Raw genomic sequence first — 18,263 nt, forward strand, 5'->3', positions numbered from 1 at the left:
AATGTGACCATCGACTGAATAACTTACACGTTTATCTAATTAAAGGGACACAACTCCAATACGCATCCGACCCGACATCTGTAAACTTTAGTATGTTCCCATAATTTCGGTTGCGTTGTTTTCGTATTACTAAATTGTATTTTCAATATCCAACCATATCAGTGTCGAGCAATGAAGTATATCGCTTAATACTTTAAAAAACTATCAGCTGTGCTTTTTAAACGACATTTTGATGTCTGACGAAGCTTTCAAATATTTTGTTTAACTATTTTGTTCGAAACTGTTTTTCTAGCTTTTAATTCAAAACCACGTGCAATATCCCTTAAAATTCTACAAACACGTGGAACAGAATGGTACCTAAAAAGAACAGTAGAGCCAAGGTAATCTGCTTACGACGACTTTTAGATGACATTTTTTTTTGTGAATCTTATATCCTAAGGTGATAATATCGTGAAATGTGATGTCGCTGTTACATCGCCAAAGATGCCTTTCAAGAAGTCCTCAGCTGAAATATTGCCATCATTATCATTTGGCAGAACATAAACTATCTGTTCATCTTTATAAATTATAGCGAAGAAAATCGAGCTAACTATCTTTGCTGCGTATTTAAACATCTCACGAAGTACATAATTCAACTTTTAAAATATGCAGTAGTAGGAAGTTGAAAATATTCAAATTGTAGCAAATATTTCTTTAATGTTTTGATATTTATAAACCAAAGTAAAATGCATTTTGAAATATTTACAACTGAAATATCTGTATTACCACCTCTATATTGTATACCACTGTCAGACCGAAATGTGAGCATCATCTTTAAATAGCTAGAAATAAAACGCTGAGTAATTTTCCGATTGACTTTTGTAAGTATATGTTACCTCACTTTGATGTAATACTTTTAGTAGTATTTTTGTTATGGAAGTGATATTCACTTCTTCACTGAGAGACAAAATGGCACTTGTCAGGCTGGTCAGTATTAAGTCCACACTAACTACCGTTGTGGTATCACACAACATGCCAAAAGGTTTGTGCAGACATCATACAATCATCTTCTGCATACCATCTGCACAATACAGTATCAATCACACAACTGTGTGATTGGATCGCACATTTTGTGTGATGAAGTAAAAATTGCTGATATTACAGATTGCAGATCAAACGAAAAAGCTGTGCAGTTATGACTAAATAATGATCATACACATATTAAATGTTGATCTGTAATGATAAAAGTTATTTTTTACCCATTCATGAAAATACAACTTGACCCTGCACTAATTCATCTATTTAGTGTATAGTTTCACAACTCCTAGAAAGACTTACGTTGTGTCTTGGACTAAAAAAATTCTTTCTGACGGTATAAGATGTCCGTATAATGTTTACATATATAATGTAATGAGTGTCTGTACATTAAGACTTGTCACATGTGGCACTTTGTAAACAAACTGTTAATTACAACTATTCAGCCTAACCTATGGATTTATGTTTCAATTAGGAAATATATTTAGATGTACTTATATATTTAGAAAGTAAATAAATCCTATCCCACACTTATTCAGTTTTCTTATGGTGCAGACGTGTGTATATCGCACATCATGTAACTTGCGATCCCACAACTGTACATATACAGCTTTGAAGATAATGGGTGCACAGATAGATAGCATCAGATAACAATAGTAATAAGGAGGGTTTTCATAGCTCAGTGAACATAGACAAAAGCTAAAGCCAGAGAAGTCTAACACTATAGACTTAGTTTCTTATCTCTATATTACATATAAATATATATACTTTATTTATTTTAAAACATTTGTGAAACAAGCTATACACTTAAATTAATCACTCTTGCTGGCATGCGAGCGGTCTTGTTTTTGGAGGAAAGTGGAGTACCCAGGGAAAACCCATGTAGTCGCATAAGTGATTCTATACCTTTAAACATCAGTGCCAGGAATTGAACCCAGGACACCTAGGTGAAAAGTGAATGTGTTACTGCTGCGCCTCTGGATCTCTCTACATTACTCGATGTATGTTCCAGAGATATAGGAAAGAAAAAATACTCTTTTCTTGTGCATTCGGTACAGTGTAGATTTTAACATTAATATATCTTATTTTAACAGTACTGGTCAGCTATTCAAGTAGTAAAGAGCAAATGTGTCCCAAGTTTGAAAGTCCTTTTTACAATTTAATGTTCATTTCAGACTCCTGTGGCACCTAAAGCTAAGAGTACCGCATTGTTACAGCCACCAAGGTCTGCTCCTGTATCACGGAAGGCAAAGTCATCAAATCAGAAAGATGATGAAGAGGTACTGTCTAAAATGTAAAAAATGAAAAGAGGGTATTTGAGATAGTGTCAAAAAATATCTATTTCTCTCCATTGTTTTCCTTAAAAGTAAATTATCAGTGAGTGAGTTCATTTGTAGATGTGCTATTTGTTTATAGTATAATTAACTTTTACAAACTTCTACCATAGCTGCAGTTGACAAATAATTTAATGTTAATTTTTTTATGTATATGTAAATGCAAAATCTTTTTCTTATAGGCAGATGCTCCTGTTGCCAAAAGACTCTTCTTGAATGGACAGGTATTGTGACCAATATATGTTGTTTTAGTTTTGATTCAACACCTCATGAAACTAAAGATAATTTGCTGAATAGATGCCACTTTAGTTCTATACTTTGGCTGTTCATGGGACAATAAACGAAAGAAACAAAACAAAACAGGTGGATTCAAAGGCATACAGGAATTGGTGTCCCTCTACCTTAGTTTGTCAACCCAAGTTTATCTGTTTTATTCTGCAACTCGTAAAAGACTTTAATTGCACACAAGGTATTACCATCAATAGTTTTTTGAACTGACAGATATTGCCCAAGTTCATGGTATGCTGTATTTGCTCTTTCTTTGAATGACTTTTCAAGCATTGAAGGATCAATGATCACTATAGAGATAGTCAGTAGCTGCCTCTCTGACTTTCAATTACAATTTAATGTGTGTAGTACATCTATAATTCTTGATTCATGGACACTGATACACTGTATCATTCAAGTATCATTTGAAGACGATAAGGAAGTCCCCCTCCATAGATTAAGTTCATTATACAGTGTTAAGTTGGTTCACTTTGAGCTACTATTTCAACCATTTCTCCAATTGAAGTTATGATGTAGGAAACATCCTATATTGACAATAATTGACCAATTGATTAAACAAAACCTTATTATAAATGAAAATCTCACACTTTTTTGTTAAGGATGCTGGAGATTCTGCAGGAGCATTGAAAGGTGAGTAGCATATAAAATAGGATTAACCCTATATATATGTGTGTAAACATATAAAATCTACAGTTATCACACAGTAAATAACTGGCATCACAGAGTAAATAAACCAGCTATCACACAGCAAATAACTGGTATCACACAATAAATAAACCAGTTATCACAGCAAATAAACCAGTTATCACACAGTAAATAAACCAGTTATCACAGTGCAAATGAACCACTTAAATTATCACACAGCAAATAAACCAGTTATCAAAGAGTAAATAAACCAGTTGTACAGCTAATAAACCACTTATCACACAACAAATAATCCAGTTATTATACAGTACTAGGTATCATACAGTACTAGGTATCACACAGCAAATAAACCATTCAAAGTGTTACAGCCCTTTTTAAACCTAACTGTTATGGACACACACAGTATTGTTGGACATTCATGTACAGATTTATTCAGTACCTATATGAATAGCAAAAACATACAAACATTGATGGTTCTGGGTTGCGTGATAACCACAGGTCGATAGAAATACTGATACCTGAACTGCCTTGCAATGATTTATCACTGAACAAAATTAGGAAGTATCTATCCAGAAATTAGTGAATGCTGGCAATTATATTGACCTACTGACCCAACTATATTGATTTTCAGTTGAAATATAAGCCAATGTTATTTCACCATTATATTGTGCTTTAATAAGCCCACCTCCTGAATTTGAGTAAGAATTGGTATATTTTGGTCCCATTTGATTATTGCGAAGAAAATATGGTATACAATTTGTTAGTATGCAATTGTTGAGTGATTTGATACCATTAGTAATAGGTTATGGTAAGCACATAGTTAATTAGTTCTTGCAGACATTAATGTCAAGTTTCAAGCCTGATATGGTGCTCCAACTAACATTTTGCATTTATTATGTAAACATTAGTTCTGGAAACATTTTTATTAATAGGTGGAAAGAAAACACCTCTGAAGAAAGCACAAACTCCAAATCCTAAGGCGAAAACACCCAAGATGGAAGCAGCCGACCTGAAGACAAAAACTCCAGTTCTTAATCAGAATGGAAAACCTACTACAAAGCAACAAACTCCACGTTCAAAAGTGAAAACTCCTGCTAAAGTAGAAACTTCATCCCTGAAGGCAAAAACTCCAAACCCAAACGTAAATACACCTACAGTGCAAACTCCAGCTCTGAAGACAAAAACACCAGCTAAAAAAACTCCTGCTAAAGTAGAAACTTCATCCCAGAAGGCAAAAACCCCAAACCCAAACGTAAATACACCTACAGTGCAAACTCCAGCTCTGAAGTCAAAAACACCAGCTAAAAAAACTCCTGCTAAAGTAGAAACTTCATCCCTGAAGGCAAAAACACCAGCTAAAAAAACTCCTGCTAAAGTGCAAACTCCAGTCCCTACCACAAATGCTCCTGCTAATGTAAAAACTCCAACATTGAAAGGCAAAACGAGTGCAAAAGTGCAAACCCCAATTTCAAAGACAAAAACACTGGCAACTAAAATGTCAACGAAAGGCAGGACCATGTCTTCAAAACAGAAAATGGAAGTGGAAGATTCTGATGAAAGTGAAGAAAGTGATGCAGATATCGATTTGGAAAATATAGGTAAGCTTTGAGGGACACATAAATACATTTTCTCTGATTTTTTTTCTTTGTGAAAGCCAAACTTTGTACAAAGAATATTTGGTAATTAGAAACAGCACTTCATTGAAATGAAATATTGTCTTTAAAAATCTACCAGAAGTAAAAAAATTGAAAAAATAAGAGACTTAACCTCCATGTTAAGACCAGTTTGATGGTGGTGTCCAGTAGATGAAGGTCTTCCTGAATTGTAGTTCCTCTTTATGAGCAATTGATAAAAAGAAAAAGATTACTGCTAGACAAAAAATATGTCCTCATTCAAAGTGAATTTAAAATATCCTTCAAATTTATGTTTTGATATGTGTACAGTATAATTCATGACAAGGACATGTAACAGTAAGTATTTCTCAAGTTTTTGTTGAAAAAAGGAACAAATTTTCAACGAATAATCTTTAAGGATTTTTAAAAGATTAAATTCAGAATTGAAAAAAAAAAACACACACACATTATGAGAGTTGTTTTTGCTGGATTTGTAGGATTTAAGTGATCTGTATGAATGAGTACTATGATACATTGACCTGAATGTAGAATGGTACTATTTACTTCCCAACAAGACGATAAGTTGATGCCAAATGAAATTGATGTTTCTGCTCTGAATCCTGACTTTGACTAGAGATACCACAATAATTTTATTTTATTACAGATTCTGAATGTGATAAGCAGAAGCATAACCTCAAAGTTTGAACTATTTAACAAAAGATTAAAAAGATAAAACATTCTAATTAGATGCATTCCTCCATTTACTTTTTTAAAGGCAAAGCAAGACTAGAAGAAGACAATAGTGAAGAAGAGGAAGATGATATAGGTATGTACCACAGATATTAAAACCCTCTTATCTGTTAGTTTATATTAGTGTCCAATTACTTACCTCAACTAAACCTGAGGACTAAGGTAATCTAAGCACTATCTGTTGGTTCACAAAGGTTTTTTACTTTTGACAACTCTTTCAATATACAATATCTACATACCTTCTGGTCTGACACTGGTATTCAACTCTCAGATGTGGGTCTAAAGGACTATTTGGCCTTATTTGGACAATGTTGAAAATTTTACCCTTGATCTCTATAGAATGAGATATACATCCAGATATTGAGTGCATGTGTCTTGAAGCTCTAATTGATTAGCTCTACTTTGATTATTGCTTTACAGTCTAATAAAACTGCAAGATATAAGAAATACTAGATATAAGTGTATCAATATTTTAATAGGAGTTTCTGAATATCTGCCTCAGCTTGAAAGTTCCACTTTGATAGTACTAAAATGAAATCGAAATGATAACCCACCTTTTATAGAGATTATATCCGTTCTGTCGGTATGAAGTAAACAGTATCGAGGTCCAATTGTTTCATTTTACAATATCGTTCTTTCAAATACAACATAATCAAGGATCAACTAATTTATAAAATTTCTCTTCAAATTAGACATGGAAGATGATGACTCCCTCGATGATGATGATGATGATGGTGATGATGATGAAGAGGAGGAAGATGATGATGACGATGATGAAGAGGAGGAGGAAGAAGAAGATGATGATGAAAAAGAGAAAGATGAAAAGGAAGAGGACAAAGAAAACACAGGTGAAATTAACAGCATCTGCTCATTAAAAAAAAAAGAGCTAGATTGCAGCATATTCCATGGAAATAGAATGGATACCCAAATCTATAGGGTATTTCCTGAACATATAATAGATATATCCTGACAACGAATTGTCTGTTTTCCCATTAATAAAGTTGCTTTGTTGTCCATCTTTTCAATAATGCAAACATTTCTGTTCTGTATTAAAGTGTAAATATATGCCCAAGACGAGAGCAGTTAGCATATATCAGCATCGTGATGTATCGTGATTAGAAAAGCAGGACAAGGATATTGCGGAAAATTTTAAGATTGGCGATATCGCCACAGACAAAAAGAAGTAAGGACGTGGCTTTTAGATGTATTAGATTTCTTAATATATTAAATATTATTTTGTCTTTCAGTGCAAGGAAATTCATCTATGAAAAAACAGGATGTGGAAGGGAATGGTAATGGTTTTTGTCAAATTGTGATATCACAAAAACAGAAGTCTAAGTGTAAGGTTGTTGATATGTTAGATTTCAAGTCAGTTTGATAGAATTTAGCTGTCACAAATGTCTTCAAGACTTAAATGTATCTTGATAGTGTGTTAAACAGAATCTTTTCTTCCCAGATTTCAACATTCTAAGACATGTTTTCTAAATCTCAGCAGAAAGTGAAACTTAAATGATATTATGATAATTATCAGCACATCGTGACACGCATATATATATATATATTTTTGTACATTAACTAAATTCACAGTTTGCATTTGATCTGGTGCAAACATTAGCTTTTGACCCCTCACTCCCAACAGTATAGATTGACAAGTCTAATTTGTAAGAAAATGTTTTAATTTGTTTTTCAGTTGGGACAAATATGTCTCTTAAGAAACAGGACATGGATTGGAAAGGTAAATTATTATAGATTGAAAATCTGCTGATACACTGTCATACGTTTTTCTACATGTAATGAATATTTCGCAAAGATATAAGTAAAAAGTAGAAAATAATCCAGCTCTGTCATAGGTTAAGAAATTGCTTTGTTACAAACTAGTTCTTGGAAATAACTTCTTTTTTTTTCATTTTCATTTCATTCGATATGTTAACTTTTCCATTACAGTATACTTTCTATGCAACTCATAATAAAATTTGGCTATTTTTAGAGGATCTTGACAATAGGTCATTGTTTGTGAGAGATTTCCCAACAAAAACAAAGGTGGAAGATCTAAAAATGTTGACAAAAGATGTTTTAGAAGTTTATCCTAAACCACATCTTGGCTGCAAAAAAGGAAGTTTAAAGTAAGTAAATTATGGTGTCACATATAAATATAACCCTATTACATCAGTGATATGATTGTGTGTGTGTGTGTGTGTGTGCGTGTGTGTTATGGTTTGCATGTAAATTGTTGTAGTCACAACCCGTCCCTTGCCATGCACTATTTTGAGCCTACAATGACCTCAAACTTGTTATTGTGGGTCAAGCAATAGTGCTACATCAATACCGACTCTGATTTTGTAGACATTTTCATGGTGTTTACAAATGAAAGTCAGGTGACAGATGAATTATCGAATGAATTTTCTGATCCATGGCTGATTCTAAATAGATCATTGACACACAACTGAAAAGTTTCAGAATAAAAGAAGACCTGGGATATTTTATCAACAACTTTAATAATGAATTAATACATGGTGATTCGATTCTGAAACATTTAGCATAAATCATAATTATAAATGTATTTGACATGAACACAATGCCATACAACACACCCTCCACACATACACAGTTGTATGGCACAGTTTTATTATAATGATATGATGAAATTACATCCTTGTACACACACATTGGATACGTATTATTTACAGAGATTGTATGGCACACAGACATATCTATATATGGATCAGTATTTACATATGTTTACCTCCAACATTTTCAGGAAACGAAAATTTTGTGTCAGCATGCCTATTGAAATTTATATAAGGTCATCAGAACATTTGTAAAAGAGAATTGCTTGAATCTGATGTCATGTGTCATGTTGTCAGTTTTGGTATAATAGAGATGCATCAGTATGTTGATGTGTGTGTGTGTTTGTGTGTGCGTGCGTGTGTGCGTGCGCGCGCGCACGTTGTAGTCACAGCCCGTCCCTTGCCATGCACTATTTTGAGCCTACAATGACCTCAAACTTGTTATTGTGGGTCAAGCAATAGTGCTACATCAATACCGACTCTGATTTTGTAGACATTTTCATAGTGTTTACAAATGAAAGTCAGGTGACATACATGTTATATGTATATTTCAATTAGGGACATTGAGTAACATATACTCTGTTTTGGTGAAAAATAAGAAAATCCATTTGTTTAACAAAAATATAGTTTCAGACTGTTATACAGATCATATGGTATAAAAGACGTGCACATTTTTATTAGGCAATTTAGATAGCTGATTATCTGAAAATGGTGCCTAGACTTATTAAATGGTTTGGATAAGCAGTTATCTGTATGATAATGTGATTGGATGAGGTGCAACTGATGAGCAGTTAGAATTTGAGTGGCTAATGCACAAAGGTGTGATGTATCTGGTCTCCTATCCTGTCAGATAGGTTTACCATAATAACTAGTCAGTGGTGTAATTGTCTTTCTATCAAGACAATATGCAAATGGTAATTTTTGATGTTTAGCTAATGTAAAGCTTTGTGCTGACATTTCCATTTAAAGTACTGTGTCTTTCCTGAAACGGATGCATCAGTATGTTAATATGATCAAAGTTGCACTATTTTGAGCCTACAGTGACCTCAAACTTGTTATTGTGGGTCAAGCAATAGTGCTACATCAATACCGACTCTGATTTTGTAGACATTTTCATAGTGTTTACAAATGAAAGTCCGGTAACAGATAGCTGGCATACTCCTTAGCGTACATACAAATTTTCAAGGAGGTACTAAATATTTTCTCTTCATCTGATGCTTCAGTACTTATTAAAATCGTTTTTCATGTTATGATGTTAATTAATCTTTGCTATTGTCACTTCATGATGTCAAGCAGATGAAAAGTAATAAAGGAAAAAATATGAATATATTTGAAACTTTTGCAAAACTGTCTGTAGAAAGATACCGCAATCTGTCTGTATTTTTGTGAATATTATTGTGGCATCATGTTGAGAACCAAAGTTAGTCATCTTACAAATATTTGGCGTTTACACTCTCTCACCACAGCTAAGTCTGTTCTGATAAAGAACAAGGTTTAGACATCTGGTCCTACAATCTTTTGCTTTAATGTATAGTTGTGTTGTAATGATGTATTGTGAAAGTTGACTGGTTTTCATTGTTAGTGATTGTACCCCACTGTTCCTCAGCTTAGGGGCAGTAAGGTGACAAATATAAGGGCAGTAAGGTGGCATATATAGGGGCAGTAAGGTGACAAATATAGGGGCAGTAAAGAGACACATATAGGGGCAGTAAGGTGACATATATAGGGACAGTATGGTGACATATGTAGGGGCAGTATGGTGACATATATAGGGGCAGTAAGGTGACACATATCGGGGCAGTAAGGTGACATATATAAGGACAGTATGGTGACACATATCGGGGCAGTAAGGTGACATATATAAAGACATTATGGTGACATATATAGGGGCAGTAAGGTGACACATATAGGGGCAGTAAGGTGATATATATAAGGACATTATGGTGACATATATAGGGGCAGTAAGGTGACATATATAGAGGCAGTATGGTGACATATTGTAGCAGTTCAAATCAGAAATGACCTTGGCCCTTATTTATAGTCACTAGACTAAATTGATTGAATAAAAATGTGGTAGAAACTGTTTCCATTTTGTTGATTATGTTTAGTCTGGAATATTGGCAAGATTATCAAACAATTTGTTTAAATGAATTTGAATTACCATAGCTCCACATTGAAAATCAGTTCAGTATAGGAGAAAGAAAATGAATGCCAAGTCAATGATACAGTCCTCTTTGGTCTCTTGTTTATGGTTAATTGTGTTGTAATGCACATGTACATGGAGGAAAATGCCTGTTTTGGTTGAATTTTCTTTTTCCAGATTCTATTAAAGTCACATTTCTTCTTTCAAACCTTAAATCAGCAGTGTGATTTCTGATCAAACTATTTCCATTTTTTTGAAATTACAGATGGGCCATTTTGCGGTTCAAGAATGAAGAAACTGCAATAAAAAACCATAAGTTGCTGAATGGAATGAAAATTGAGAATAACAAATTATATGCTGACTTTGTTGGCGCAAAGAGCAAGCATGCCACTAGAACATATAAAAATGGTAAATATTACATGTATGATTAAATTTCTTTCATATTATCAACATTGACTTGCTTCAAACTTGTAAACTATGTTTAAGTGAAAAAATGACATGAACTTGTACATAAATTTCTGCGTATGTGTATCCTTGAGGCAAAACTTTTATTTATTGTTTTATAATTTATCAACATTTAACATGATAACAGTATACCTGTAGTGTTTACTTATCATTAATTAAAAATCAAATTGTATCCTTGAGGCAAAACCTTTTTTTGATTCATCTTATACAAATTTGCTTTAGCCATGAAAACATTTCAATGAAGTGTAGATAATTTATGGAAATTTATTAGAGATATTCTACTTTGATATTAAGTATTCATAGTTATACATAGTTGTTGTGTGTTCTTCTATTCCAGATCCTGTGGATCCTTTATCGTTGTTTATAACTGGATTACCACTTACATGGAAAGAACTTGATCTCAGTAGATTATTTCCAAAAGCGAAATCTGTGCGTTTTCCTGCAACTAAAAAGCATAAGAAAGGAAAGCGAGATATAACAAATGCTGTAGGGTAAGTGGACATGTTAGTCCTGGAATTTCTATAAACACCATACAATTCATGTTTGTAAACTTTAAAAACTACTCTTTAATAAATGTGTTAACTCTCTATGCCATGTGATACATTACTATATAGAATACCTTAGGTATATCGTGCATGTCGAAAGTTCTTGTTCTGATGAGCACATTATAAGTAATTAGATGGTGGGCAGTTCACATTACCCAGCATTAGAAGGCACTGTGTCTATTCTGAAAAAAGTTATCACTATTTTTGAGAGATACTTAATGGAACTTTCCTAAATTTCTTGTGAAAGTTCCCGTTGGCCCCTTCTTGTATCCTTTTCATTTTGAGTGTGATCATAAAAACAAAATGGATGACAGGTGGCCATCTTGGATGTTGACTATGGAGATTGTTATTGCTGTATCTTGAGAAGCACAGAATGGATCATTCTCAAATTTTGATTTGTAGCCTCCTCTTGATCTCTAGTTTTACTCTCTTGATTTTGAGACCATCTGAAAACCAAAATGGCCAAGAGATTGCCTTCTTACATTTTTCACGATATTGATATCTTGAAGTATTGGAAGTATTTTTCTTTAATTTTTATTTTGTGGGTTTCACTTGGTCCCTAACGGAGGCGTATAAGGTCAATTTGGAAATTTGATCAGGAAAACAAAAAAAGGTCCTAGAGGCCACTATCTTGGCTTCGAGTGTTTAAGATTATTATTGCTATTTCTTCAGAGATATTCTTGAATTTCATATAAGGAGCGAAAAGTAGACAAGAACAGAAAAGAAATAACGAGTTTCAATTAATAAAGAAAAAATGGTGGATGCTGAGATCCCTCTGGGATCACTGTTTGTAAGACAAATCCATGATTACTGACTTAATGTTGGGATCACTGTTTGTAAGACAAATCCATGATTACTGACTAATTGTTGGGATCACTGTTTGTAAGACAAATCCATGATTACTGACTAATTGTTGGGGTCACTGTTTGTAAGACAAATCCATGATTACTGACTTAATGTTAGGATCACTGTTTGTAAGACAAATCCATGATTACTGACTTAATGTTGGGATCACTGTTTGTAAGACAAATCCATGATTACTGACTAATTGTTGGGGTCACTGTTTGTAAGACAAATCCATGATTACTGACTTAATGTTTGGATCACTGTTTGTAAGACAAATCCATGATTACTGACTTAATGTTAGGATCACTGTTTGTAAGACAAATCCATGATTACTGACTAATTGTTGGGGTCACTGTTTGTAAGACAAATCCATGATTACTGACTTTTTGTAAGACAAATAATTGTTGGGATCACTGTTTGTAAGACAAATCCATGATTACTGACTTAATGTTAGGATCACTGTTTGTAAGACAAATCCATGATTACTGACTAATTGTTGGGATCACTGTTTGTAAGACAAATCCATGATTACTGACTTAATGTTAGGATCACTGTTTGTAAGACAAATCCATGATTACTGACTTAATGTTAGGATCACTGTTTGTAAGACAAATCCATGATTACTGACTAATTGTTGGGATCACTGTTTGTAAGACAAATCCATGATTACTGACTTAATGTTGGGATCACTGTTTGTAAGACAAATCCATGATTACTGACTAATTGTTGGGGTCACTGTTTGTAAGACAAATCCATGATTACTGACTTAATGTTGGTGTGATTGTGTTCCAGGTATGGATTTGCTGACTTTGCAAGTGAAGCTGAAGCTAAAGCTGCACACGATAAAATGCAAGGAAAATCAGTAGAGGGTAAAACACTAGTGATTATGTATGCCTTCAAGAGAGATCCCAAGACTACCAATAAAAGGAACAAAGAGGTGGACAGCAGCTTGGATGGTGAGAACAATAATCGCATAATAGTCTAGGGCCACATAGCACACTGACTTACGTTTAGTCAAGGACACTTTCTATAAATAGAATATTGATATTGTTACTTTCGATAGAAGGTGACATGTAATGGAGTTACTGGGACCTCTATCAGGCCTTTTACTTTTGACGTCAAGTGCCGACTTCGAATGAAACACTGATTTCTGAACAGCATATTTATCATAAGATTTGTTTTCAGTCCTTAGACATGAGTATAATTGGTATAAGTAACTGTATTATGACTGGAGTAGAGGGAGCATTTAGGGGTTAAATCTATGATTATCATATAAACAAGTTTTAATCGCAATATTAGGTGTAATGGTAATACAATAATTTTACGAGATGTGATGCCTACTTACTACTTAGCCTTCAACTACTGAGTTGGAGTATAACTTTTAAATCACACCTGAGTGCTGTAGCTTAGATATTTGAATGTAAATGAAGGAAACTGATGAGATCAAACTTAGGTCGAATTTTTTAAGTTCAACTGGGTACTGCATTGATACAGGGTTAAATTATGTCTTCATATGTGGGATAGCAAGTGTGTTAAATGTTTATATGAGAGACTCATACTGTTTGAAGTAGGTCAAACTTTCTGTATATTGAGGATATGTAAGTTGAAAAGCTTATTGGAGGGAACAAGAGTAATGAACTTGTCTATATCATATGAAATAACCTACTAATTACGCTGCAAAGTATGAATTTACTGACTTATGATCTTGATCCTCTGAATAGAAATAGGAATAGGGGTAGGGAATAGGGAAAGGTCTCCAAATATACAAACATTGTTTAACATCCAAAAAAAAAAATCAAAATCCTGCTGATGGATTCAAAAATATGAATATCATAGTAATTCTGTAATACAGTCTGTAGCCTGCTTGCAAGTAAGTCAAATATCTCTTGTAATAAGCAACTTACAAAATCGTCAAGATTGAACTAAACACAATAAAATTGATGGTTTTTTGCATAACAGACTTGAGTATATTGGAACCAAACATCAGTAATGTGAATGCCATTTAGATTGGAGTGCAGTGACCAAATACAAGATATAAATTTACTGTCACATACCTGAATGTATTGTAAGTAAGTTATATGAATTTTTCACCAGTTGAGGACTTATTTTTAACAGAAGTACTTTCTTTATTCCTCATTGAAATTTCTCCTGAATAAATATTTTATGATTGATCCCAATTTATGAGTGTATGAATCTAGGTTATCATTCAAAGACGAGTTATTCTTGTTCTATACAGCTCCAGCTGCAAAGAAGGCTAAGTTATCAAAACAGGTAGAAAATGAAGATGATGATGACGACGACGACGATGATGATGATGATGATGATGGTCCAGCAGCCAAGAAAGCTAAGTTATCAACAAAGCAGGGAGAAAGCGATGAGGATGACGACGACGATGATGATGACGATGACGATGATGATGATGATGATGATGATGAAATGGAGGAGGATGACGACGATGATGATGACGATGATGATGATGATGATGATGATGATGATGATGATGATGATGATGATGATGATGATGATGATGACTGAATATGTTGTGAAAGAATTGAAAAAAACTGTGATATGGATAGAATGTTTCTATAGGAAGTCATAGATTGTTGACAGAGTACAGGAAGGATATATATATGTATGGTAGATCTGTTGACAGAGTACAGGAAGGATATATATATGTATGGTAGATCTGTTGTCAGAGTACAGGAAGGATATATGTATGTCTATTGGTAGATCTGTTGACAGAGTACAGGAAGGATATATATATGTCTATTGGTAGATCTGTTGACAGAGTACAGGAAGGATATATATATGTCTATTGGTAGATCTGTTGACAGAGTACAGGAAGGATATATATATGTCTATTGGTAGATCTGTTGACAGAGTACAGGAAGGATATATATATGTCTATTGGTAGATCTGTTGACAGAGTACAGGAAGGATATATATATGTCTATTGGTAGATTGGTAGATATATATATATTGGTAGACAGAGTACAGGAAGGATATATATATATATGTCAGGAAGGATATATATATTGGTAGATCTGTTGACAGAGTACAGGAAGGATATATATATGTCTATTGGTAGATCTGTTGACAGAGTACAGGAAGGATATATATATGTCAGGAAGGATATATATATTGGTAGATCTGTTGACAGAGTACAGGAAGGATATATGTATGTCTATTGGTAGATCTGTTGACAGAGTACAGGAAGGATATATATATGTCTATTGGTAGATCTGTTGACAGAGTACAGGAAGACAGAGTACAGGAAGGATATATATATGTCTATTGGTAGATCTGTTGTCAGAGTACAGGAAGGATATATATATGTCTATTGGTAGATCTGTTGACAGAGTACAGGAAGGATATATATATGTCTATTGGTAGATCTGTTGACAGAGTACAGGAAGGATATATATATGTATGGTAGATCTGTTGACAGAGTACAGGAAGGATATATATATGTCTATTGGTAGATCTGTTGTCAGAGTACAGGAAGGATATATATATGTATGGTAGATCTGTTGACAGAGTACAGGAAGGATATATATATGTCTATTGGTAGATCTGTTGACAGAGTACAGGAAGGATATATATATGTCTATTGGTAGATCTGTTGACAGAGTACAGGAAGGATATATATATGTCTATTGGTAGATCTGTTGACAGAGTACAGGAAGGATATATATATGTCTATTGGTAGATCTGTTGTCAGAGTACAGGAAGGATATATATATGTCTATTGGTAGATCTGTTGACAGAGTACAGGAAGGATATATATATGTCTATTGGTAGATCTGTTGACAGAGTACAGGAAGGATATATATATGTATGGTAGATCTGTTGTCAGGGTACAGGAAGGATATATATATGTATGGTAGATCTGTTGACAGAGTACAGGAAGGATATATATATGTATGGTAGATCTGTTGTCAGAGTACAGGAAGGATATATATATGTATGGTAGATCTGTTGTCAGAGTACAGGAAGGATATATATATGTATGGTAGATCTGTTGACAGAGTACAGGAAGGATATATATATGTATGGTAGATCTGTTGACAGAGTACAGGAAGGATATATATATGTATGGTAGATCTGTTGTCAGAGTACAGGAAGGATATATGTATGTCTATTGGTAGATCTGTTGACAGAGTACAGGAAGGATATATATATGTATGGTAGATCTGTTGACAGAGTACAGGAAGGATATATATATGTATGGTAGATCTGTTGTCAGAGTACAGGAAGGATATATGTATGTCTATTGGTAGATCTGTTGACAGAGTACAGGAAGGATATATATATGTCTATTGGTAGATCTGTTGTCAGAGTACAGGAAGGATATATATATGTCTATTGGTAGATCTGTTGACAGAGTACAGGAAGGATATATATATGTATGGTAGATCTGTTGACAGAGTACAGGAAGGATATATGTATGTCTATTGGTAGATCTGTTGACAGAGTACAGGAAGGATATATATATGTATGGTAGATCTGTTGTCAGAGTACAGGAAGGATATATGTATGTCTATTGGTAGATCTGTTGACAGAGTACAGGAAGGATATATATATGTATGGTAGATCTGTTGTCAGAGTACAGGAAGGATATATGTATGTCTATTGGTAGATCTGTTGACAGAGTACAGGAAGGATATATGTATGTCTATTGGTAGATCTGTTGTCAGAGTACAGGAAGGATATATATATGTCTATTGGTAGATCTGTTGACAGAGTACAGGAAGGATATATATATGTATGGTAGATCTGTTGTCAGAGTACAGGAAGGATATATATATGTCTATTGGTAGATCTGTTGACAGAGTACAGGAAGGATATATATATGTCTATTGGTAGATCTGTTGTCAGAGTACAGGAAGGATATATGTATGTCTATTGGTAGATCTGTTGACAGAGTACAGGAAGGATATATGTATGTCTATTGGTAGATCTGTTGACAGAGTACAGGAAGGATATATATATGTCTATTGGTAGATCTGTTGTCAGAGTACAGGAAGGATATATGTATATATGACAGAGTACAGGAAGGATATATATATGTATGGTAGATCTGTTGTCAGAGTACAGGAAGGATATATATATGTCTATTGGTAGATCTGTTGACAGAGTACAGGAAGGATATATATATGTCTATTGGTAGATCTGTTGTCAGAGTACAGGAAGGATATATATATGTCTATTGGTAGATCTGTTGACAGAGTACAGGAAGAATATATATATATGTCTATTGGTAGATCTGTTTCAGCTCACGATTTTATACTAATAACGATGCATTGTGTCATTATTCAGTTATTATGTAATAAAGTGAAGTGATATCTATGGTCTGATTTGAAGAGTGTCAGGTTGATACCTTTTGAAGAATTGAATGAAGTTTGAACAAAAATTACATACAAGATATTTACCACCATTATGTCCCATCTGAAGTGAATTGCCATCCTGCAGCTATCATTCTACATAAGCTATCATTTCTTATTGTTAACATTTGTATCATTCTAGTACATTTTCAGTTCTGATAATTTATAGATAAGAAAGAAAACTAATGAAATACTGATAATTGTCAGGAGATGAAGTACAGGTAATACATCACACACCATTAGACAGCAGCTAAGTGTTGTAATACTGAATAAGTGTCATTGTTTAGATTATGTGTTAATAATTGTCTTCATTTATTGATCAGGTGTCAGTTATTTAAAGCTCATTAACAATGGGTTATGCATATTAGAAAATAATGATGTAAAAGGGATGTGTGTAGAGCCCCGTCATACTCCCTGAATGAAATGAGTTTTGTCAGTCATACAACTTTTGCCCATTACTGTTTCTGGATATTAAGTGGGGAAACAAATTTGTATATCAGTCACCACTTTGTCATTTTTTTTGTAAACTGGTACATTATACACAAAATACTAAATGTGCCTCTGCTTTGTATAATATTTCATAAATTTCCTCTCTCTACTTGTTGTCTTTTTAGGTCAGAAAAAGGTTTTTTTTTATATAATTAAACTAAGAAGAGGAAACTCTTTGTT

The 18,263-nt window shown here is 33.7% G+C and overlaps 1 protein-coding gene across 1 annotated transcript; it reads left to right on the forward strand.

Annotated features, from left to right (window-relative positions):
• The first annotated feature begins 311 nt into the window (after nt 1-311).
• On the forward strand, nt 312-15,157 carry LOC132543966 (nucleolin-like). The gene is made up of 14 exons (XM_060207523.1): nt 312-380; nt 2,190-2,294; nt 2,531-2,572; nt 3,236-3,266; nt 4,214-4,879; nt 5,670-5,720; nt 6,337-6,492; nt 6,892-6,936; nt 7,335-7,379; nt 7,632-7,767; nt 10,620-10,762; nt 11,157-11,310; nt 13,003-13,166; nt 14,447-15,157. The coding sequence occupies exons 1-14, from the start codon at nt 351-353 to the stop codon at nt 14,743-14,745; spliced, it is 2,067 nt and encodes a 688-aa protein (XP_060063506.1). The 5' UTR covers nt 312-350; the 3' UTR covers nt 14,746-15,157.
• Nucleotides 15,158-18,263: the final 3,106 nt, after the last annotated feature.

This window comes from Ylistrum balloti, unplaced genomic scaffold, assembly GCF_031769215.1.
Source record: "Ylistrum balloti isolate Yb309-2 unplaced genomic scaffold, AGI_CSIRO_Ybal_v1 Utg369772, whole genome shotgun sequence".
NCBI classification, from domain to species: Eukaryota; Metazoa; Mollusca; class Bivalvia; order Pectinida; family Pectinidae; genus Ylistrum; species Ylistrum balloti.

Coding starts and splice junctions, on each gene's coding strand:
- LOC132543966 (XM_060207523.1), top strand. CDS start 351: ATGGTACCTAAAAAGAACAGTAGAGCCAAG. Junction 3,267..4,213: donor TTCTGCAGGAGCATTGAAAG/GTGAGTAGCATA, acceptor TTTTATTAATAG/GTGGAAAGAAAACACCTCTG. Junction 7,380..7,631: donor ACAGGACATGGATTGGAAAG/GTAAATTATTAT, acceptor GGCTATTTTTAG/AGGATCTTGACAATAGGTCA.